General features: G+C 47.2%; 2 protein-coding genes across 2 annotated transcripts in view; one reads left to right on the plus strand and one right to left on the minus strand.

The window, feature by feature from the left end:
- gbe1a (glucan (1,4-alpha-), branching enzyme 1a) overlaps positions 1–24003 on the plus strand; it is a 194692-nt gene that overhangs the window by 103279 nt on the left and 67410 nt on the right. Inside the window, exon 7 of the mRNA XM_083777724.1 lies at positions 13375–13584. Coding sequence (XP_083633850.1) covers positions 13375–13584 — 210 coding nt within the window. The remainder of the gene's footprint in view (positions 1–13374; positions 13585–24003) is intronic.
- Positions 2779–4464, minus strand: LOC310869063 (asparagine synthetase [glutamine-hydrolyzing]-like; the record flags this gene model as incomplete). The annotated part of the gene is made up of 1 exon (XM_083779642.1): positions 2779–4464. The coding sequence occupies one exon, from the start codon at positions 4462–4464 to the stop codon at positions 2779–2781; it is 1686 nt and encodes a 561-aa protein (XP_083635768.1).

Here is a 24003-nt window from a genome sequence, read left to right on the forward strand (position 1 = left end):
GCAGTGAATGAGCACAAATCACATCATGCGATGGAGCCACCGAGAGAGACGGCGAGTAAATAGCTCTGTCTACGTTCATCTCTCTCCGCCTGTTTATTCCTGTTTTCTGGAACGTTCGGTGTCATCCAGCCGGGTGAGGAAAGGTTAAAAGGATCACTGGTTTTCATTGCTTCCTCCTCCTTTTCATTGCATTAAGGCCCATTTATTATTACTCCAAGGGGCAATATAACAGGCAGTCATGATATGGCCTATAAACCTTGTATATACAGTGTCAAAGGCAAGGTTGCGGTCTCGTCGGAAGTTTTTCTGCTTGGTTACATGATTTGCCTCCATGACCTCCACTGTGCAGGCACATATAGTGTAAGTGCATTTAACAGTGTACAGCTGGAACCAAATGGACCCGTGGTTCCATCTGTACACTCTCTTACAAAAGGATAAATTCACACAGAGGATTTTGCTGTGTAAGGCAACGGGCATACACAGGTTCTCTATTGTTCTAAAAGTGAGAATTAATATAACCATTGCAAAAAGAGGTGGTAATAGCAGTTTTACAGAAGCACAAGGTTTTTTTCCCCCTCAAGAATGTCTGCTCTCAGTAAAAAGAGTCGACAGACAAGACTGGATGGATCTGTTACGAAGGAACGTAGTGCCTCTCTGACATCACAACCAGGACGTCCGGAGTGACATCACTATTGACGTCCAGAAACTATAAATACATGCCTACCGCAGGTCCTAACTGGAAGATAGCAATATAGCAACAGCAGTAGACCTTAGACACCATATCTAACACTACTGAACCTGCGGCTCAAAGGGAACTGGCTACCAGACCATCCCTTCGGCATCTCACCCCCTGACCATACTCAGGTCTCGGCCACAATAGTGGTCCTTCGAGACCTGAGTATGGTCAGGGGGTGAGATGCCGAAGGGATGGTCTGGTAGCCAGTTCCCTTTGAGCTGCAGGTTCAGTAGTGTTAGATATGGTGTCTAAGGTCTACTGCTGTTGCTATATTGCTATCTTCCAGTTAGGACCTGCGGTAGGCATGTATTTATAGTTTCTGGACGTCAATAGTGATGTCACTCCGGACGTCCTGGTTGTGATGTCAGAGAGGCACTACGTTCCTTCGTAACACTCCCCCTTAGTGAGGCCGTGGGCTTCACTATCCGTTCTCTCTGATCATTGTGGCTGTGTCCGGTAGCTCTGGGAGCTGGATTAGCCGGGCCACGGGCCGCGTGCATGTCCGGCTCCCCAGCTGCACTGTGGCCGTTCTTACCCGGCCGTCTTCGCCTGGTGTTACCTCTGTTACCTTGCCCATCTGCCAGTACGCTCTCGGGAGCTGTGGATCCATCACCAGGACGTGGGCCCCTTTGGTGAGGTTCTCTCTCTCCGCTAGCCATTTCTGACGCGGCTGTAGGTCGGGCAGGTAGAAGCGAGTAAATCGGCGCCAGAATTGGTCGGCTAGGATTTGGGAGTGTCGCCACCTCCGGCGGCTGAGCAGTTCGGCTTCGGGGTAGATGACCTGCGGCGTCGAGGCGTCGGACCTGCCCATGAGGAGGTGGTTCGGTGTCACCGGGTCCGGGTCTGCTGCGTCCGAGGACACATAACCTAGGGGCCTGGAGTTCAGGATAGCCTCGATCTCGATCAGCGCTGTTGCCAGTACCTCCTCTGGCACGGTTTGTGTGCCCAGGATCACTCGGAGTATAGTTTTGACGGACCTCACCTCCCTCTCCCAGGCGCCCCCAAAGTGTGGGGCCCCTGGTGGGTTGAACACGAAGTCGACCTGTAGGGGGGCCATCTTGGATTTGAGTTCTGGCTTCAGGTGTCCGAAGGCCTCTCTCAGCTCCCGACTTCCTCCGACGAAGTTCGTGCCCCGATCGGACCTCAGCTCGATGGGTTTGCCCCTGCGTGCCATGAAGCGACGGAGGGACATGAGGAACGAGTCCGTTGTCATGTTGGTTAGGAGTTCCAGGTGTATGGCTCGTGTCGTGAGGCACTTGAATATGATGCCCCATCGCTTTTCCGTCCTTCTGCCGCACTTTATGGTGAGCGGCCCGAAGCAGTCCATGCCGGTGGAGTGAAAGGGGGGGTCCATCAACCTTAGCCTGGACTTGGGGAGATCCGCCATTTTGGGCTCGTTGGGTCTTCCCTTCCACCTTTTACACTCGAGGCAGGTGGTCTGGTGTTTCTTCACTGCTTCCCTCCCCCTAGTTATCCAGTACTTTCTGCGCATCTCGGCGAAGACTCGTTCGGTTCCTGGGTGTGCTAGGTCCTCGTCGTAGGGTCACACCATGGGTCTGGCGTGTAGATGGTCCAGCCGTAGGGTCACACCATGGGTCTGGCGTGTAGATGGTCCAGCCGTAGGGTCACACCATGGGTCTGGCGTGTAGATGGTCCAGCCGTAGGGTCACCCCATGGGTCTGGCGTGTAGATGGTCCAGCCGTAGGGTCACACCATGGGTCTGGCGTGTAGATGGTCCAGCCGTAGGGTCACACCATGGGTCTGGCGTGTAGATGGTCCAGCCGTAGGGTCACACCATGGGTCTGGCGTGTAGATGGTCCAGCCGTAGGGTCACACCATGGGTCTGGCGTGTAGATGGTCCAGCCGTAGGGTCACCCCATGGGTCTGGCGTGTAGATGGTCCAGCCGTAGGGTCACACCGTGGGTCTGGCGTGTAGATGGTCCAGCCGTAGGGTCACACCATGGGTCTGGCGTGTAGATGGTCCAGCCGTAGGGTCACACCATGGGTCTGGCGTGTAGATGGTCCAGCCGTAGGGTCCCCCCTCAGGGCTCCTTGTCGGGCGTGTAGATGGACAGCGTCCTGGCCGAGGGGTCGGTGGCGTTGACCCAACGGGGCATCCAGTAGTGGGAGATCCAGGCGGAGCGGCCCGGGAAGAACCTCTCAAACACCTGGCGGAAGTAGTAGGCCTCCTTGGTGCTGGGGGGGAGGTGGGCGAAGGTCCGGGGGGCGTTCTCCAACTGGGTGTCATTCACCTCGGCCTCCAGGTGCTCCTGCAGCACGGTGTACCAGGACTTCTTCACAGACATGACTCCATCGCTGAAGGCCTCCTTCCTCCTCCACAGGATGTCGTCAGGGATCAGGTTTAACCCTTTGAAGGAGTCTCTGAGGAGGTGCTTCTCCACACCGTTCTTGGGTGTCCTCATCTCCTCGGGCAGGGACAGGTAGTATGCTGTGAACCTGTGGTCCAGGAATGGAACCCTCAACTCCAACCCGTGTGCCGCGGTCGTGCGGTCGGCGCGGAGGTTGTCGAACAGGTAGAGTTCCTTCAGGAGACGGACGCTGTCCTCCGCTGCCGTCTTTGGACTGGGAGCCTTGTGAAAGTAGATGTAACCCTGGGTCAGCTCGTCCGATCCTTCTCCAGAGAAGATCACCACACTGTCCGTCTTCTCCTGGATGTACTTCGACACCAGGTACATTCCCACAGCGGCCCGTATGGTGGTGATGTCATAGCTCTCCAGGTGGAAGATGACATCCTCGACGGCGCGGATTCCCTCCTCGGCCGTGAAGTTCACCTCGTGGTGTTCGCTGCCGATGTGGGCGGCGACCTTGCGAGCAGCCAGGATGTCGGGACTGTCCTCTGAGCCGATGGCGAAGGTCTGCACCGGGTATGGGAGCTTCTCCTCCTTGGCCAGCTTGACCAGAGTAGCAGCAACCAGACTGGAGTCTAGACCGCCTGAGAGCAGACAGCCGATCCTCCTGTGGGCCATGAGGCGTTTCCGCACAGCGTTCTCAAACAGCAACTGGATGTTCCGTTTCACCGTTTCTTCATCAAAACCTGTGTTCAGGTTGTCTACAGTGTCGTAGAGGGCGTGGCTTGGCTCCTGGGTGCAGCAGTGGAACTCCTCCCACTGCACTGACTCCACCTTCCCGTTGGACTTCAGATTAAAAGTCTCCACGTGGCCCGGCATGAACGGAACGATGGAGGCCGGGGTGGACATGGAGTGAGTTATCTCTGTCAGGCCTTTGGCCTCCGAGGCGACGGCCAGACACCCGTCGTCGGTCAGCAGCTTGAAGAGCGGCCGGACGCCGTAGGTGTCTCGGCCCAGGAACACCTTCCTGTTGGCCGTGTCCAGCAGGATGAAGGCGAACACGCCGTCCAACATGGACGCCATCTTCTGCACGCCGAATCGGTCGTACAGGTGGAGCAGAACCTCGCCGTCCCCCTTGGTCTGGTGCTCGAACGCAAACTGCTTCTTTAACGTGAGGTGGTTGTAGATCTCCCCGTTGTAGCAAAGCCACAGGTAGGGGAACTTCTTGACCCTCATTGGCTGCATCCCGTACAGCTGGTCCACGATGGCCAACCGGTGGAAGCCGAAGCAGCAGTTGGTGTAGCCGCTGACGTTCTCGAACCGGAAGGCGTCGGGGCCGCGGTGGGCGATCTTCATGGCGCTGGTGCACTGCACCGACAGGCACTCATCACTGCCAAACAACGCCCAGATGCCACACATCTCTTTAATGATCGGGGGTTCCTTTAATCTGTCTTCTGCGCTATACTTTATAAGGTGACGTGACGTCGTGGCCTGACGTCACGCCACTAACCGTTTCAGTGACAACACCGACAGAAAAAAGATTAAAAGCAGTTTCTTTAAGAGGTTTGGTTTTTTGACTCCTTCTCCCAACTTGACAACGGACTCGTTCCTCAAAAACGGCCACGAAATCAAAATGCTACAGGCCGGCGCGGAGCTACCCAAATCCAGCAGGATAAGAGCACTAGCCCCAGAACTCCACTCAGGGCTCCTGCGGGTAGGAGGCAGACTCCGGCGATGCCAGGACCTGGACCCCGGAGCGACACACCCTATCCTGCTATCACCGGCCCACCCCTATACGAAGCTCCTAATCGCACAATACGACGAGGACCTAGCACATCCAGGAACCGAACGAGTCCACACCGAGGCACGCTTGGGAAAGGACGCGCAAGGCGCAGAAAGCTACAACAAAGAAATGAAGAGGCTGAGGGACGCAGGATACATCCTCCCAGTCCCATCAGCCGAAGCAGCGCAATCTAAGGAGTCATGGTACATTCCACACTTCATGCGGACGCACAACGGCAAGAACAGGATTGTGTTCGATTTCTCACACACGTACAAGAATCAGAACATGAACAAGAGGCTACTGCCAGGGCCAGTCCTTGGAGCCACGCTGTTAGGGGTTCTGCTGAGGTTCAGGGAGCGCCCAGTCGCGATATGCAGCGACATAAAAGGGATGTTTCACCAAGTGCGGCTCCTCCCAGAGGATAGATCATTAACCAGGTTTCTATGGAGAGACCTGGACGTGAAGGAACCACCCACGGTGTACGAGTGGCAGGTGCTTCCATTCGGCACCACCTGTTCCCCATGCTGTACCACGTACGCGCTACAGACTCACGTGCACAAGCACACCGAAGAAGGGAGTGACTCCCGAGCCTCCATAGATCAGTGCTTCTACGTGGACAACTGGCTGCAGAGTTTCTCCACAGAAGATGAAGCTAAGAGGAGCGTGGACAATCTCTACGCGCTCCTCCTGCGGGGCGGTTTCGAGCTACGCGAGTGGGCAAGCAACACCCCCAACGTCATAAAGCACTTCCCGGAAGCATCACTGTCCAAAAGCAGTGAATTATGGTTCACGCAAGACGGAGCCGATCCGGAAGAACGCACCCTGGGCTTGCTGTGGCTATGCGCCTCGGACGTACTGAGGTATAAGCAGAAGCCGGGAGAGCCCATGGTGCCCACCATGAGAAACATCTACAAGGTATTGGCGCGACAATACGACCCCCTGGGCTTCATCATTCCATACACCACCAGGGCGAAGATGGTGGTGAGAGAGCTGTGGAACAAACCAGATCGGCTCTGGGACGACCCCAACCTGCCAAGCGAGCTACTCCAAGCCTGGCGAAGATGGGAGGGTGAGCTTGCACACCTCCCTGAGATCGTGTTGCCTAGATGCTACGCGGGGCACACAGATGGTCGTGACCCTGCAGGACACAGCATCCACGTGTTCTGCGACGCCTCGGAGATGGCGTACGGAGCGGTAGCGTACCTACGCACAGAAGACTACCAGGGGAAGTTTCACACATCCTTCCTGGCGGCGCGTTCCAGGATCGCCCCCAAGAAACAACTAACAATACCCAGGCTGGAGCTGTGTGCAGCCCTCGCTGGGGCCCAGTTAGCCGCAACACTTAGAGAGGAGCTCACCGTGACCATCGCAGCCCAGGTCCTCTGGACAGATTCCACCACAGTCCTTCACTGGCTCCGATCTCAGTCGTGCACCTACAAAGTCTTCGTGGGGCACAGAGTCACGGAAATACAATCACTAACAGAAGCCACAGAATGGCGTTACATAAACACCATGAGTAACCCAGCGGACGACATCACGAGAGGCAAGACGCTTCAGGAGATCGCCAGTGGAGACCGCTGGAGCAAGGGCCCCTCGTTCCTCACCCTAGCAGAGGACCTGTGGCCCACGCAACCAGTCCTGAACCCATCGGTAGAATCCGAAGAGCAAGCAGAACTATATGAGATAAAGAAAACACTATTCTGCTGCCTCAAGTGGGCCAGCCCGCTGCCGTCATCCTACAACGAGCTGATCAATGCCACTGCGTTGACCCTAAAGGCAACGCAGGGGGGGAGCGAAAGCGAGATAAGCTCTAAAGACTACCGAGACGCAGAAATAAGCATCCTCGGCCAGGCCCAAAGAGACAGCTTTGGTGAGGAAATCAAAATGCTACAGGCCGGCGCGGAGCTACCCAAATCCAGCAGGATAAGAGCACTAGCCCCAGAACTCCACTCAGGGCTCCTGCGGGTAGGAGGCAGACTCCGGCGATGCCAGGACCTGGACCCCGGAGCGACACACCCTATCCTGCTATCACCGGCCCACCCCTATACGAAGCTCCTAATCGCACAATACGACGAGGACCTAGCACATCCAGGAACCGAACGAGTCTTCGCCGAGATGCGCAGAAAGTACTGGATAACTAGGGGGAGGGAAGCAGTGAAGAAACACCAGACCACCTGCCTCGAGTGTAGAAGGTGGAAGGGAAGACCCAACGAGCCCAAGATGGCGGATCTCCCCAAGTCCAGGCTAAGGTTGATGGACCCCCCCTTTCACTCCACCGGCATGGACTGCTTCGGGCCGCTCACCATAAAGTGCGGCAGAAGGACGGAAAAGCGATGGGGCATCATATTCAAGTGCCTCACGACACGAGCCATACACCTGGAACTCCTAACCAACATGACAACGGACTCGTTCCTCATGTCCCTCCGTCGCTTCATGGCACGCAGGGGCAAACCCATCGAGCTGAGGTCCGATCGGGGCACGAACTTCGTCGGAGGAAGTCGGGAGCTGAGAGAGGCCTTCGGACACCTGAAGCCAGAACTCAAATCCAAGATGGCCCCCCTACAGGTCGACTTCGTGTTCAACCCACCAGGGGCCCCACACTTTGGGGGCGCCTGGGAGAGGGAGGTGAGGTCCGTCAAAACTATACTCCGAGTGATCCTGGGCACACAAACCGTGCCAGAGGAGGTACTGGCAACAGCGCTGATCGAGATCGAGGCTATCCTGAACTCCAGGCCCCTAGGTTATGTGTCCTCGGACGCAGCAGACCCGGACCCGGTGACACCGAACCACCTCCTCATGGGCAGGTCCGACGCCTCGACGCCGCAGGTCATCTACCCCGAAGCCGAACTGCTCAGCCGCCGGAGGTGGCGACACTCCCAAATCCTAGCCGACCAATTCTGGCGCCGATTTACTCGCTTCTACCTGCCCGACCTACAGCCGCGTCAGAAATGGCTAGCGGAGAGAGAGAACCTCACCAAAGGGGCCCACGTCCTGGTGATGGATCCACAGCTCCCGAGAGCGTACTGGCAGATGGGCAAGGTAACAGAGGTAACACCAGGCGAAGACGGCCGGGTAAGAACGGCCACAGTGCAGCTGGGGAGCCGGACATGCACGCGGCCCGTGGCCCGGCTAATCCAGCTCCCAGAGCTACCGGACACAGCCACAATGATCAGAGAGAACGGATAGTGAAGCCCACGGCCTCACTAAGGGGGAGTGTTACGAAGGAACGTAGTGCCTCTCTGACATCACAACCAGGACGTCCGGAGTGACATCACTATTGACGTCCAGAAACTATAAATACATGCCTACCGCAGGTCCTAACTGGAAGATAGCAATATAGCAACAGCAGTAGACCTTAGACACCATATCTAACACTACTGAACCTGCGGCTCAAAGGGAACTGGCTACCAGACCATCCCTTCGGCATCTCACCCCCTGACCATACTCAGGTCTCGGCCACAGATCCATAAATAACCTTTTGGCTATGATTTCTGTTTTGTTTAAATTGTTGTAAATTCTTTCATCTGTATTATTTATAGCAGCCAAATGTGTGTCTGTAGAAAACTCTGCTTATCTGCATCACTGCTGCGAGGCTGGCTCGAGAGGCTATACCAGCTTGCATACCGTATTGGCAGGAGTATTCTTTTTTCTTCTTTCAGTGGATGAAATGCTCTGTTTACAGTCAGAGAGAACGTAGGAAAAGCTGAGAGGACAGTTTAGTTGAGACGAAAAGGATTCAATAACCCATCAGCTGCAGTGTGGCTCCAGACCGCAGTGTGTCTTTAATGACTGGTGGGTTGGGATGGAAATGCTAGCCTATAAACGTTTTTTTCCAAACGTTTCAGAAATGTCTCATAATCCCTCCTCTGTGCTGTGGTGCAGTTTGGGAATTTCATTAAGAGTTCAATAATGTTTACATGACACGGACAGGGATGTCTGGCTTAGGAGTTATATGTTTATTTGCTTTCATCGCAGCTCTCTCTCCTCTGGGCATCTCATGCAGGAAATGAGACCACAAACGGTAACCATTCCATCTCTCCTTATTGTTATTCGTAGACTCAAAGACTGTCAGTCCAGGGTCATCCTCTAATGCAGTGTTCACTCAGAAGCACTGGAACAATAAATGTGCGGGTATTGTGATACCCTAGAGATGAGAAGAGGGAAATTGAATGACATTTGAGTTTAAAGATGCAATCCATAGCTTTCGTGACGGTGTGTGTGAATAAAACATTATTTTAACCAATCTCTATAGTATTTTAATACAATATAACTAACACAGCTGTGGTGGCTGCTGCTATTCTATTGAGACCAATGGTGGAAAAAGTATTCAAATTCTTTACAAGCATCAATACTGCTATGTAGAAATACTCAAGTAATAGTCCGGAATTTCAGTTATTGGTATCAAAATGTATTTAAAGTACCAATAGCACTCATTGTGCAGAATGTACCATTTCACAGGTTTTCAAATGTATAAAATGTATACAAATATCTAGCTTGTAGGCCTAAATGTGCTAATTTCAAATATAGTCGAAAATGTGTATATGGACGATATTGGTAATGAAAATGTGTAAATGTGTATTGGTTCATTATGGCGATGATTTAAAATCAATACAGTAACTATTTAGTAAAGACACATCTGTGTGAAACATGTGGATAGAGCAGGTTTTCTTTTCAAGGGAATCATGTTCACATTATTATGGATATAAAGTAAACACAGTGTTTCTCTGCCAAATACATTATATGTGAACACATATGGACAAACCTGCACCTTGACATGTACACAGAGAATAAACACATTTATCGATAGACCTTGTGTAGCGATATGGAATGGAAAAGTAATTAAACACATTTGTTCCTAATAAAATACAGTGCTTAGTATTGGATACAATCGTTTTTTTCCTTTTTCTTTTTTTCTTTTTTTGCAAAACAATTCGATGCCGATTATTTGCATTTCAAACGATACGATACAAAGCGAAACGATACAATATGTTGAGTTTCCATGCTATGGTAACCATAGCTGTCCAATCGGTGTACTGGGTGTTCTTTCCAAAAAGCCAGAGCTTCTTGGAATTTACCAATTAAACTCCTATTCCACTCAAAATACAGAATTGGTCATTTATATAATTCGAATCTCTACAACACTCCACGACTTTCAAGCCTTTTCACCTTCCATAGTACAGTATCTGTTGTTTGTTGTATTCAGGGCCATATTGTGGGGAAACTGGTGACCCGGCGTAAAGCACAGTCAACAATAAGGAAGGTGTAGCGATGGACCTTTTAGTATTTTCCAGGCTGGAGAATGGTGGAATCCCTGCGGCCATGTGGATTGGGTTAGGCTGAAAACTATCCACCGGCATAGGTGGATTCAGTTTTGCCCGATCAGACAATGGCTTTCCATTAAGAGCAGTGCACTGTGCTCAGCGAAACGGTATACTGATCATATTTCACAGTGTTATGGAAGAAAGGCCTTGGATTTGCAATGTCTTGCAAAAGTAAACTAATGTCCTTGTGCAGGGGGGTGCAGGGCACGGCACTTAAAGGGTTAGTTCAGATTTTTTTAACTTAAGTTGTATGAAATACTTGCCATTAATATAGTGGTTGCAACTGTATTAATTGATTGCCAGAGTCCCGTGGTGGGAGTTCTGCTCTGGTTTTGGTGAAATATCAAGTAGTTCCGGTCATTTTGTGGGGGGCATATGGGGCCACGCAGTAAAGGTAAATGTATCCACAAAACGAACGTCATTTGTATTGTTGACCTATTTCTAAAATATTAGTGCAACTTTCGTTATTTTTTTACCCCTCTATCACACGGAACTATGTTTTTTGTGTCCATATCACTACGCCCCAAAAGATAGTTCCATGTGATAGAGGGGTCAAAGTTGAACGAAAGTCGCACTAATATTTTAGAAATAGGTCAACAATACAAATTACGTTAGTTTTGTGGATTAATTTACTTTTACTGCGTGGCCCCCAGTGCCCCCCACAAAATGACCGGAACTACTTAATATTGACCAAAACCAGAGCAGAACTCCCACCCCGGGACTCGGGCAATCAATTAATACAGTTGCAACCACTATATTAATGGCAAGTATTTCATACAACTTAAGTTAAAAAAATCTGAACTAACCCTTTAAAGCAGTCCACCAAGAGCAGATGATTTCAATATCTGGGGAGGAAATGAATACAATACATGAATACATCTGGAACGACCGGTATGCGGACAGACATCTGCGGTGGACGTCTGTTCAGAGTCATATAATGGACCCTAAGCAGACATTCGCCTAGTAGTCCTTTTTGTCTGGAGCACACCTGTGTCTATGAGGAATGTTGTCTATAAAATGAGGTTAGGTAGGAGTATTCTTCCAGTGCGCTGGTCAGCCGACAGTCTGCTGGAGTCTCATTTGTGTGTCTGCTCTCAGTTTGTAACACTGTACAGTACATATAAGCATACAGTAGCTTAAGAGATAAACTTGGCGTGGCAGTGAGCAACAGAGAACAGTGGAAGCAGCGTGTGTCACAGATCTCAAGGACACTGGAACGATGATGATGATTATGATCCTGTGCTGTTTACATCTTTGACTAATAAAGTATTAATTCAATCAATCAATCAATTGAAGAAGAAAAACGGATAGAATACTGGCTAAGAAGATAATGGATTGTTGCAGTCCTAGGTCAGTTAGTAAGCCTTAACCTTTATGAATATCACCCCTTCTGTATTGTCTGCATCTCATGATGAACAGCAGTTGTTAGTACTTGCTAAAACGCTTTCCAACATGAGAGATGTGAATGTGAGTGAATCAGACAAGCATGGACAATCGTGTGATATTGTAGAGATATATCTGGGCTCAGGTGCATGAACTTGGTAGATCGTGGGTATGTCTACACCTCCGATCTCCCCCCTGGTCATCTTTGAGCAGGCCACCATTGGACAGGTTAAGAAAATTGTGTACTACAGTATACCCAGAGTATCGGCTAATGCCATCAGGTAGGAGGTACGAGGTCCATGCGTGCAAGTACAATAGGTACAAGCATTATTTTGTCCCTCTGTCAATCACACTCCTTAACAGAGTCCTTGCAGTGGGCAGACAGGGTAGGAGTCGAAGGTTTTGAGGTGATGTTCTTCCCCTCCTTTGCACTAGGTATGTTGGTGTGTGGTATTTAAATGTTGTACGGGTCACTGTGCCTTTGTTGTCTTGTATTGTATTGTATTGTCTTGTATTGTATTGTATCTGTATGCTGCAGGGCGGGTCCTTGGGGTCCAAGAGAAATTTCTCCCTCGGGAGACAAAATAAAGAAACCTTGAACCTTGATCTGCTTTTAGCTTCTGTGGCCCTAATACATGGAATGACCTGCAAACAGCATTAAAATTAACCACATTGGTACCCTTGAGTCGTTTTAAAACCTTGTGGTGAGCATACAGACCCCCACAATATGTAACTGTTTTTAGATCGTTTTGAAATGTGTCTTAGCTCTTTTATTTGTAAACTTATGTAATTCACATTCACACATTCTGATGTATTGCGATGTTTTTCTATTATTGTATTACTTGACGACACTGAAAAATTAGTTTAAACCATTCTGACCGGGCACCCATTTTGGTGTTGGCATCATGTTATGCTTTAGCTATTGAAAAATAGCAGATCTACAAGCTCATATCGCGCCACCGAGTGGCGCGATACGAGCTTGTAGGTCTGCTATTTTTTGAAAAATCGAAGAACGACTGACATTTTTTAGAATCTGATCTCAGGTCAGAATGGGTTCATCAGAACCAGTGTGTGTCCAGTGGAAACCGCGTATGAATCTGATCTCAGATCAGAATGGGTTAATTACTCAGTGAAATTTCGAGAATAAGCAAAACTTGAATGAATGAATACAAAACACAAGCAATGGATGTAGCCCACAACTTGTTATGCACCGGTTAACTTGATCCAGGCAGGTGGCTGGCGGACGGTGCTAATTGTGGTCATCATTGACCCCACACCTGCAGTGCACTGCTTAGCAACACCCACCCTACAGCACCCCTCATCCCCAATGGGCGGACACTGGACAGTGAGTCCCAAAATACTAAGTTACAGGCAGAGGAAAGCCCCTTCGCCTCCTCTGAGGTGGCAGGCTTAGTCCATTCGGGCAGACAAGGATGTGAATTGCAGGTTCTCAATGTAAGAATTCATGAGAAAAAGTGAGGCTTGAGGTTGATACCAGTGGAAACAGTGTTTTCTTGGTTTAGACAAAATCTCACCGTATTTACATTATTCATTTTAACTGCTGTGCTTTTTATGTAAAATGATGCTTTTGTTTGTTCTTTATGTGGCTATTTCTAGGTCCATGCTTGTTTCCTCTCTGATTCTTCTCCTTGATTTATTAAATGAAGTAAAATCCTCTCCTCTCCTCTCCTCTCCTCTCCTCTCCTCTCCTCTCCTCTCCTCTCCTCTCCTCTCCTCTCCTCTCCTCTCCTCTCCTCTCCTCTCCTCTCCTCTCCTCTCCTCTCCTCTCCTCTCCTCTCCTCTCCTCTCCTCTCCTCTCCTCTCCTCTCCTCTCCTCTCCAGTCGCTTTGGTACCCCTGAAGACCTGAAGAGGTTGATTGACACAGCCCACTCCCTGGGGATCACCGTTCTATTGGATGTGGTCCACAGCCACGCCTCCTGTAACACTGCTGACGGCCTCAATCAATTGGACGGGACGGACAGCTGTTTCTTCCACCCAGGAACCAGAGGACTGCACACTCATTGGGGCTCCCGCCTCTTCAATTACAATAGGTGACACACCCACACACACACACACACACACACACACACTTATCTATATTTGTGTTCACATTTAACAAGACATTCGTGAACACAAACAATAGTAGATGACCTACCCAGGTGTGGTTAGAATATTAAAATATGTCTTCCCTGTGTATTTTTGGCTTCTCAAAAGGCCCAATCGAGACCCAGGTCAAAAGGCACAATCAAAATGACACTGATATAGTGACATCACAATATGTCACTAAACATATATGACTCTAAATCTACGGAGCTCTCCATGGTTTTGACAAAACGCGTGATGTTTAGAGGTCTTTTCTGATTATCCGGTGATCTCGAATGGAACATTGGCGCTTTCTAGAGCAAGGATGGACTCATTTTTAGCTCTCTTGCATTGACGCTAATTATTTAGCATCTAAGATGGCCGCCCAAACTGGACATGCATCACACTAAAACCAAGTAGATCCGGGTCGGCAGTCTAGCGTTGGCTCTTGCGTCCACCAGGTGGCAGTCAATCTGTTAACCCATTCTGACCTGAGATCAGATTCATACGAGGTTTCCACTGGACACACACTGGTCTGATCAACCCATTCTGACCTGAGATCAGATTCTAAAAATGTCAGTCGTTCTTCGATTTTTTCAAAAATAGCAGACCTACAAGCTCGTATCGCGCCACTCGGTGGCGCGATATGAGCTTGTAGATCTGCTATTTTTCAATAGATAAAGCATAACATGATGCTGACACCAAAATGGGTGCCCGGTCAGAATGGGTTAACAACCTCCAAACATACACCAATGCTGTGGCCTAAAGTAAGTACTGGTCCCCAAATAGTGGGTCGGGACCCATTTTTATGGGTCACCGGTAAATATGCCTTTTTTGTTTCAATTGTATTTATTTAAATTATTTCGAAAAAGAAAGAAAAAAAACTAGATGTTTTAGAAATGAATAAAATGTTTAACTATAAAGAATAATACGTACGTACTTGTATGCGTGCGTATGAGGTGTACTATATGCAGATATGTGGGTAGATTTTGAAGGTGCGTTTTACCAATGGAAATACATAAATTGGCCTCGCTCTGCGCACATTCTTATTATGAAAGGCATATCGGCCCGTGTTGAACGCACTGACCCGTGTTGAACGCACACACATTATGGCTTACCGCGGTCCTGAATATTTTAGCATTGTGGGAGTGTCCATATGTTAATTATTTTCGCTTTGCGCAATTTGCTATTAAGCCCCTTGACCTAAAGACACTCAGCGCATAACGATTAGACGTGGGTCTGACCACCTCATAAACGCAACAAGCACTGTTTGATTTGACACTTGAGCGGCTCTGGAAGGCTGGTAGAGTGTTGCCATGTCTGTTTATTATAAGCGGCTTATTTTTCTGTAAAGTTGCTTTCTGTGTGGTTGTTTTTCTTGTTTCTAAAGTGGTTATTTGGGCTTTTCTCCTAATGTTGTTTAAACCAGTGATCCTCACACAGCACATTCCCATGTCAAGGATCCCCAGATGAATGCATTTGCCCAACTAAGGACAGCTAATCCAAAAATTAAATAAAAAGATTACTTTTGAAAATAGCAGATCTATACCAGCTCACAATGCATCACATTCATTCATTAAAACTATGAACTCTGACTGCAGGGGGATATATAATGATCATTATAACAATGTGCAAGAACATATTTAAAAAGAAGGAAGAACTTTATATTTGTGGACAATCAAAATATGTTTTTTTATTTTAATGTGGTGTCATTCAAATTAATCTGGATATGGCAGACTCACTATTTAGAAAATAAAAACATGGCACTTCATTTAAAATAGGTTACAGACCCCTGTTATATGCGCTTATTTTTATAGACCTATTTACTTGTTTCTATGAGACATGGCAGTTTTGCGTCTTTTTTAAAAAAATGTTGAGATTAGAAACGGCCATAATTCTTTCATTTCTCAACCTTAAAAATAAATAAAAACATCTCCATAATCCGTGGGAAATGTGCTTTCATATGCTGTATGACACCCGATTCAAGTCTTCTTCAATAAAATGCTACGAGCGAACTCAGCGAAGACCATACCATCGGGGCCACAGCATTACGCAGCACGCATTCAACTCATTCCTTCGTCGTGACTTGAATGAAATAAAATATAATAAACGTTATTTTACTGGTGTTTTTCAATAGAAACAAATAAAGAGCGTGTGTAGGCTACTGTGTGCAAGTGCAACAGTGCATATACATGCATGCACTATAGGCTATATTTCTTCCGTGTCGGGATGGTGATTGAGCTCTTCAAGTTCACAGCCCGTTTGGTCTTTCATAAAAAAACGTTGATATTAGCCTATAAACACTCATGGTTCTCTCATTTCTCAACCGTTTTATTAAATGTAAAAATCTCCATATTCCTTAGGAATCTTGCTTTCATTCGCTGTATGGTACATGGTTCTATCGTTATCGAATTAATTAATTACGCATGGATTGCAAATTTGCCAATATGCTGCTATCTACTCGCAATTCCATTCCGATCTGAAAGGTGGGTCTGTTCTTTTGAGGCATAAAGGTGACAGCATGCAGTGCAATAGGAATAATTAACCCAAATGTGACAAAGGCATGTCATGTCTTCTATGGTGCCAGCCTGAAGAAATGTCATACCACGATCCCCAAAGTGCGCATTCCGTATGTGACATCAGCTGACTGGTAAAGAGAATAGTACGGACATGTTGATTGGGTACGTCTCAAACACGCCTTAAACACACCCATGACTAATTCAAGGCCGTTTTGCGCACTCCGCGGGGTGTCAAAAGCGCTTCTTAACATGCCCAAAATTGCAATATGACATACTACACGCCCCCAGATCATAATACTGTAATTAGATTAGTAATATAGAAGTAAGTAAAATAGAAGTCCTAAATCGACCCCATGATCTCTCGGATATGTAAAGCACTGATGCACATACAATATGGAGCTATCCTGGCCAACAGAGTGTAGCAACACCGCTATGGTATCATGGAGGCTTGTTCAAACCCTGCCTTTTGTTCATTCATTTAGTGCCATTTCTATTCCAGTTTTGTGTGTGTGTGTGTGTGTGTGTGTGTGTGTGTGTGTGTGTGTGTGTGTGTGTGTGTGTGTGTGTGTGTGTGTGTGTGTTATTTTGGGTCTCAAATGGCTTTTTGTTGGGACCAATTATGGGTGATCCTCGTGGGAGCAGACTGACCTCTTCAGATGTCTGCTTATATTGTATCGATTCCCTCTTTCAACCTCTTTCATCTGTGGTTGATGTTGCGTTTGCGTGCGTATAGAGACACAGGGAGTGTGTGTGTGTGCGTGTGCATGCGTGCGTGCGTGCATTATAGAGCGATAGAGAGGGGGCGCGTGCGTGTGTTGGAAACAAGGCTGTCTCATTTACACAATTCTCCTCACCCTGTGGAGAGAGGGTCACCCGCACTTTCAATTATCATCTCTATCTTTCCCTTCCCTGTTTTCCCTCTCACCTCCTCCCTGCCCGGCTCTGCCGTTCTCATTCTCTCTCTCGTTTGTCTCCTTCTCCCCTTTTCCCACAATCCTCTCCTCCTTTGCATCCTATCCTCGCCTCATGTGTCCCGCCGCCTTCCTTATCTGTCGTTCTGTCCATCGATTTGTGTCTGTTGGATCTTTGGATTTTTCTCTCTATGACTGCTTTCTGCCATCCTTACAATTTACAATGTAGGCATTTAGCAGACGCTCTTAACCCATTCTGACCTGAGATCAGTTTCATACGAGGTTTCCGCCGGACACACACACACTGGTCTGATGAACCCATTCTGACCTGAGATCAGATTCTAAAAATGTCAGTCGTTCTTCGATTTTCAAAAAATAGCAGACCTACAAGCTCGTATCGCGCCACTCGGTGGCGCGATATGAGCTTGTAGATCTGCTATTTTTATTTTTAAATAGCTAAAGCACGACACGATGCCGAACCAAAATGGGTGCCCGTTCAGAATGGGTTAATCCAGAGCGATTTGCAGTAAAGCAAGAACAAAAACATGGTAATACATCAAATACATAAAAATTGTCGTGAATCATACGTAAGCTTAAAGAACCTAACCTAATCCTTAAATCTCGTATCACTTAAACCTTCTGTGCTTCTGTAAACTAAAACGAATACTCTCTCCTTTAATGCATGCATGGTGTATATAGGCTCTTTCTCGTGCGGTTTCTCGCCATCTCTTCATCCTCTCCCTTTGTCTTTCATGTGTCTCTGTCTGTCTCTCTCTCTCATTGATTGAGCTGACATCACACACAAGTTCAGTACGCAAATCCATCATTATCCCTCAATATTTCCACTTCCATCAAAATGCTGAATGAATATATGAACAATTACCAACTGTTTTCCTTCACTATGCAGAGCACACGCTTCTTTCAGGAGGGGAGTTGTTTCTATAGCATTTAACCTACCATAAATCACCGCACTCTGTGAAGATATCCGTGTTGCCGTGAATGCCGTGCAGAACATATAAATCGCTGCTGTCGCGCTGAAATCTTGTATCTCCTTGTTTATTTTTTGTTCTTTTCTTAAATGAATGCCCTAATTCATCATACAACAGCGTCACGTAAAAGTAAAATTGCAGATATAGAAGCTTACAACATGCGTGATGCGTTGACGCGTCGCAACTTGCAAGCTTTTAGATCTGCTATTTTCACTTTCGCAACATGTTTTGAACATACAAGGTTTCCCCCCCCGACAGTGACGAAATTCCTGTTCATACTTGTACATGTTCTCGACTGTGGAGCATCTATCACAACTTTCTCTCTAAACTGTACAAGATAGGTCCTTAAAATTTAACATAAAAGCAGTTGTTTATCAATCTCACTATTTTACAATCAAATACACTATCAACTCCATTCATTTTAGTAAGTTGGCAACATCTCTGGTCTGTCTATGGTGACTGGTCCGTTAGAACACAATTCCCAGAATAGAATTCAAAGTAAGATATTTTGGAAAAGGATTTTTTTTTAATAACAGTGGTGTCACTTTAAACTACTTTTAATACTACTTTAATTGTTCTTTGACACGGAGAAAAACGGGATGCACACGCAGATTATACACACCAACGGACCGACATGCGGAAACAATGGTCGGACATGAGCTGCTCCCGTGAAATCTGCTATGAGGAGGTCCCTGACGACATCAATCTAACCTCAAACCCTTAGATCTCCATATATTATGGAGCTGGCCTGTTCTGAAATAACATTACGTTGATCCTTCCCCATCCATCCGTCCTTCGATGTCTCCCTCTTGACCTGTTAAACTCTAGACTAATAATAATAATTTAGGCCTGGGCCGTGGCTCAGCGGTCCAGGCACCTTGGCTGGTAATCCAGTCTGGCAGTCTGCCGCGGGTTCTGATCCCCCCGTCTCTCTCCCCACAAAAATATAAAACAAAGGCGAAAGCCACAAAAAACATAATAATAATAATAATAATTTATAATAATATATGACATGATATATTTATATATGGCCTATACATATGTGCAGGCATATATATATACTTTATGTTCAGTAACCATAGTTCAGAAAGAAATTGGAAGTACTTTCATGTCCTATATATAAAGCTCCAGAAAATGGTTTCACAGTCGTCTGAATCAAAATGTGATTGTGCTTAAAGACGGTGTCACAGGATAACCACACCTAAATCCCCCTGTCCTCTAGACGGCTTCAAACAGTCTGCTGTTGCTAGGAAATGCATTTATGCAATACCTTTCTGACCACTCAAAGTGCTTTAGGGTGTATGTCTCACAATCACCTGTCTCGATCTCTCGCCGTCTCTTCCCCCTCTGTATTTCCTCATGTCTCTCTTTCTCTCTATCTAAAGCCATTAGATGAGCTGAGGGATTTGCAACCTTCAGTAAGTGCATGATCTACACAAGTTGCAGCGATATAGGCCCTAGAAGACAATGAGAGCTCAGAAGTCAGAACCTTCCTGGTCTCTTCTGTCTCCCTTGTCTGTGATCCCACCTCCTGTGGCATTCACATCTCAATTTGCAAAGCCATTTCCATCCATCATTGTAGCTTTGCTCTATAATCACCATAAGAGTATCTGGGCTTTTGGTGGGGCTTTCTGAACTGCCTTGGCGTTTGTGAATAGCAACTCAACGATTGTGCTATTCTGAACAGCTGCCATCTGGACCCTTGCTCTTCTCCAGGGTACATAAGTCAGGCTCATTGGACAAAGTATTTTTGTGCAGTAATTAATGACCCGTACGTATTTGTGTGTGTGTACAGTAAATGCCTTGTTGATGTGAATGTGCGCTTGTGTGTGTTTGCTTCAGTATTAGTCCTCATTATAGTCCTGCAAGCTCGGCCACGGCCAGCACATTATCATAACACGAAGAGGAAACATAATATTCATTATATTAGAGGTTAAAAGTTGAGTATTTCTGCCTATGTGGCACTTTTCCGCTCATCTCGGCTGCATGCTGAAATGACTCTCCGGTGCACTTGGAGTTTTGCTCTTTTTTTTGGTTTTCTGAGAAGCTGTAAGGCAAACTGTCTACGTAGTTTAAACTTTGTAGTCCCTCTAAAGCTTTCCCATCCAGATAAGGTGGCGCTTGTTTTGTTCCTTGACACGGAGCTGTATCCAACGGTAATTGCATTGTTTCGCCGAGCTGCCTTTAAAAGCAGCTGCTTTGTTTCATAATGTTTTACAGGCGAGCAGAAAGAGCAAATCAAACGGCACTGGGCAGGAGCTGCTTGCGGCAAAACTAATTCTGCCTTTCCAAAGTTCTGCTTCTAGACTGCAATTAGGGAGACTTTAATCACTTGTGACTGGGTGTGGGTACACCAGGGACGGCTCCAAGGGGGGGGGGGGGGGGGGGGGTGGGGGCAAGCCCCCCCTCAAAACAAGCCCAATTGACTGACTTCTATATGTAAACCAAGATTCATTAGCCCCCCCCCCCCCCTCTAAATAGCCAGCCCCCCCATGGAACCCTCAGTCACAATGTTTTGGAGCTGTCGCTGGGGTACACACGCACGCATGGGCATACATTTCTAATTAGATGAGCCAGTCACACTGTATCTTTGTGTTTGATGTGTGTCTGTGTGATCGGGTGCGTAGCGTTAGTCCGCTGTCCCAATAATCCCACATTACTAACCCACTATCCCTAACCGCTCGCGGAAGCCACGGGTGAGTCATGTACATCGGACTAACAGGACGCCAGAATAATGTGTGATCGTGTGTGTGTGTGTGTGTGTGTGTGTGTGTGTGTGTGTGTGTGTGTGTGCGAGAGAGGAAAGAAGAGACTAGAAGAGCGAGAGAGAGAGACTGAGGGCCCTATTTTTACGTCTTAAGTACCAGGTCTTGTGACTTAACTTAAGACCTGGAGGCGTGGCCAATGCTGTTTGGCCACTCACAATAGTGAAACAGCATTGGCCACACCTCCAGATCTTCAGTTAACCCATTCTGAACGGGCATCCATTTTGGTGTCAGCATCATGTTATGCTTTAGCTATTGAAAAATAGCAGATCTACAAGCTCATAGCGCGCCACCGAGTGGCGCGCTACGAGCTTGTAGGTCTGCTATTTTTTTTTAAATCGAAGAACGACTGACATTTTTAGAATCTGATCTCAGGTCAGAATGGTGTTAATCAGACCAGTGTGTGTCCAGTGGAAACCTCGCATGAATCTGATCTCAGGTCAGAATGGGTTAATGCTGCATTCACATGGGATCAGGGAGACGACAAACCGGAGGTCATTTCAGTGGATGGGAGCAGGACGGTGAAACGGGACAGGACGGCAGACACCGTTGCCGTTCAGTGTTAAAATATTTTATCTTTTCACTGTTCAGTGCCGTCCAGCCGGTGGTGCTGTTTGCCGTCTACCGCCTGCCTGATCCCATGTGAATGAACCCATTCTGACCTGAGATCGGATTCACACGAGGTTTCCACTGGACACACACTGGCCTGATTAACCCATTCTGACCTGAGATCAGATTCTAAAAATGTCAGTCATTCTTCGATTTTTCAAAAAATAGCAGACCTACAAGCTCGTATCGCGCCACTCGGTGGCGCGATATGAGCTTGTAGATCTGCTATTTTTCAATAGCTAAAGCATAACATGATGCCAACACCAAAATGGGTGCCCGGTCAGAATGGGTTAAGACAGAGACTGAGAAATGGAGTCAAATTGTGAATGTGGAAAGTGAACAGCTATGTCGTAAAAAGTTCAAGTTCCAAAAGGCACGCTTCGATCATTACAGTTGCAGACCTTTCCGGCAGCATTGTGCTAAATAATTGGACTGATGTAGAAGTTCCTCTACTAGGTGGTTGCTTATCATCTGCCTTTGACCATGCAACTTATAGAACTACTTGCCAAAACATTGAAAACAATAATAATTGGCCCCAGGGCTATATTCACATTCTTGTATAGGCCATTGTGGTCTCATGCCTTATGCATAAAGTAACACACCGACCCTACGCACATGCTTGCATGTCATACATACAGTAATGCGCTCACAAACATAATCGCCTGCCCTATGCAGATGCAATTGTTGTTTGTTCGTACCGCACTGTCTCGGTTAGGGCATTCGGTTCAGTACAGCTGCGTAACAAACAATGGTGGAAATATATATATTTTTTTTTTACTGATTTGCATGCAGAACTTCAATTCCAAGTTCCCACACAAGCAAGCACTCCATACACAGCACGCTTGTTTTCCCCAGGAGAGTTGGGGGAGAGGAGTGCTATAGTTTTGATTACCTCTAAATCACATGATAATAACTTAACCCATTCTGAACGGGCACCCATTTTGGTGTCGGCATCATGTTATGCTTTAGCTATTTAAAAATAGCAGACCTACAAGCTCATAGCGCGCCACCGAGTGGCGCGATACGAGCTTGTAGGTCTGCTATTTTTTGAAAAATCGAAGAGCGACTGACATTTTTAGAATCTGATCTCAGGTCAGAATGGGTTCATCAGACCAGTGTGTGTCCGGCGGAAACCTTCGTATGAATCTGATCTCAGGTCAGAATGGGTTAAGTGAGGTGCGCCAACAGTGTAGCCTTGAGGCTCGCAAGTAAATGAGCGGACCATGCACAGCACGCTGTACACACTCACACAGACACACACACACACAGTCACACACACACACACACACACACACACACACACACACACACACACACACAGGTGCATACGATCGTAGTAGCGATCGGGTATACTGCTGGCAACAAGTCAAACATGTTAGCATAATGTCAAACGCAAGCAAATGTGAATAATATTACAGCTGACTTGTCCAAGCAAAGGCATCTGTGCTCTGCTGTAGAACTGAATGATGACTGATCCAGAATATCCAGAGATCCAGAACTATACCGAAAGCTGCAGGGACTGCCCAGCACATCAACCCTGAGCGCTACATGTTAACCCATTCTGACCCGAGATCAGATTCACACAAGGTTTCCACCGGACACACACTGGTCTGATGAACCCATTCTGACCTGAGATCAGATTCAAAAAAATGTCAGTCGTTCTTCGATTTTTCAAAAAATAGCAGACCTACAAGCTCGTATCGCGCCACTCGGTGGCGCGATATGAGCTTGTAGATCTGCTATTTTTAAATAACATGATGCTGACACCAAAATGGGTGCCCGTTCAGAATGGGTTAAGCCATGTTCTGCAAACTCACCTTATTTATGACTTATTCATGAGCACAACTCTTGCAAAGGGACTGTGCCATTTCCAGTTGTGGGTGTGTGAGATGTGCATTTCTTGCTGAGAACCAGCAGGTTGGCATTGGCAACACCGCATCTAAACAGCAAGTTGAACATTATACAGTATACAGATTAGAATGTCTGCTGCTGTATGTGATATGTAAATTCACTTACTGTTATTAGAGTGGTACCAAATTTGTACAATTGTACTTGCTGTAGGTGACCTTTTCTTAGAATTTGTAAAAGCTCTTATTCATAGTGTTCACTTTGAACATATTCTTTAAAGTGGGTACATTTCATCTCAGAATGTTGTATTTCATGATTTGCTGATCATATTATCCAGACAAGCAGTCACAGTGAATGACGTTAAAAGGATCCCAAACATTGATTAATGCCGGTATATATGAAACAAATCTCATCTGTCCAGTTTCGCCACAAGTCGATCGTTAATGAGAGCGAACACAGTACATTCACAGTAAACATCTGTCTACCTGTCAGGTTGCAATCAGGCTCCGATGACTTGTCTGCATGTTGACCTTCTGTCAAGCTCCCTCTTCATGTGTTTAGTTGGTTCCTCTAGTCTACACAAGCACACCTCCCTCCACCTGCCACTCAAACATGTGCATCAAAGTGCTTCCCAGCAGCACATAGCCGTTACAACTACCTATCTGTCTGTCTGTCTGTCTGTCTGTCCGTTGTTTGAGCATGGAAGGTGCTCAGCTGATTGGCTGGGCATGGAATGTGATGTATGAT

Source organism: Protomyctophum parallelum, assembly GCF_964188405.1.
Source record: "Protomyctophum parallelum genome assembly, chromosome: 1".
In the NCBI taxonomy this organism is placed as follows: domain Eukaryota; kingdom Metazoa; phylum Chordata; class Actinopteri; order Myctophiformes; family Myctophidae; genus Protomyctophum; species Protomyctophum parallelum.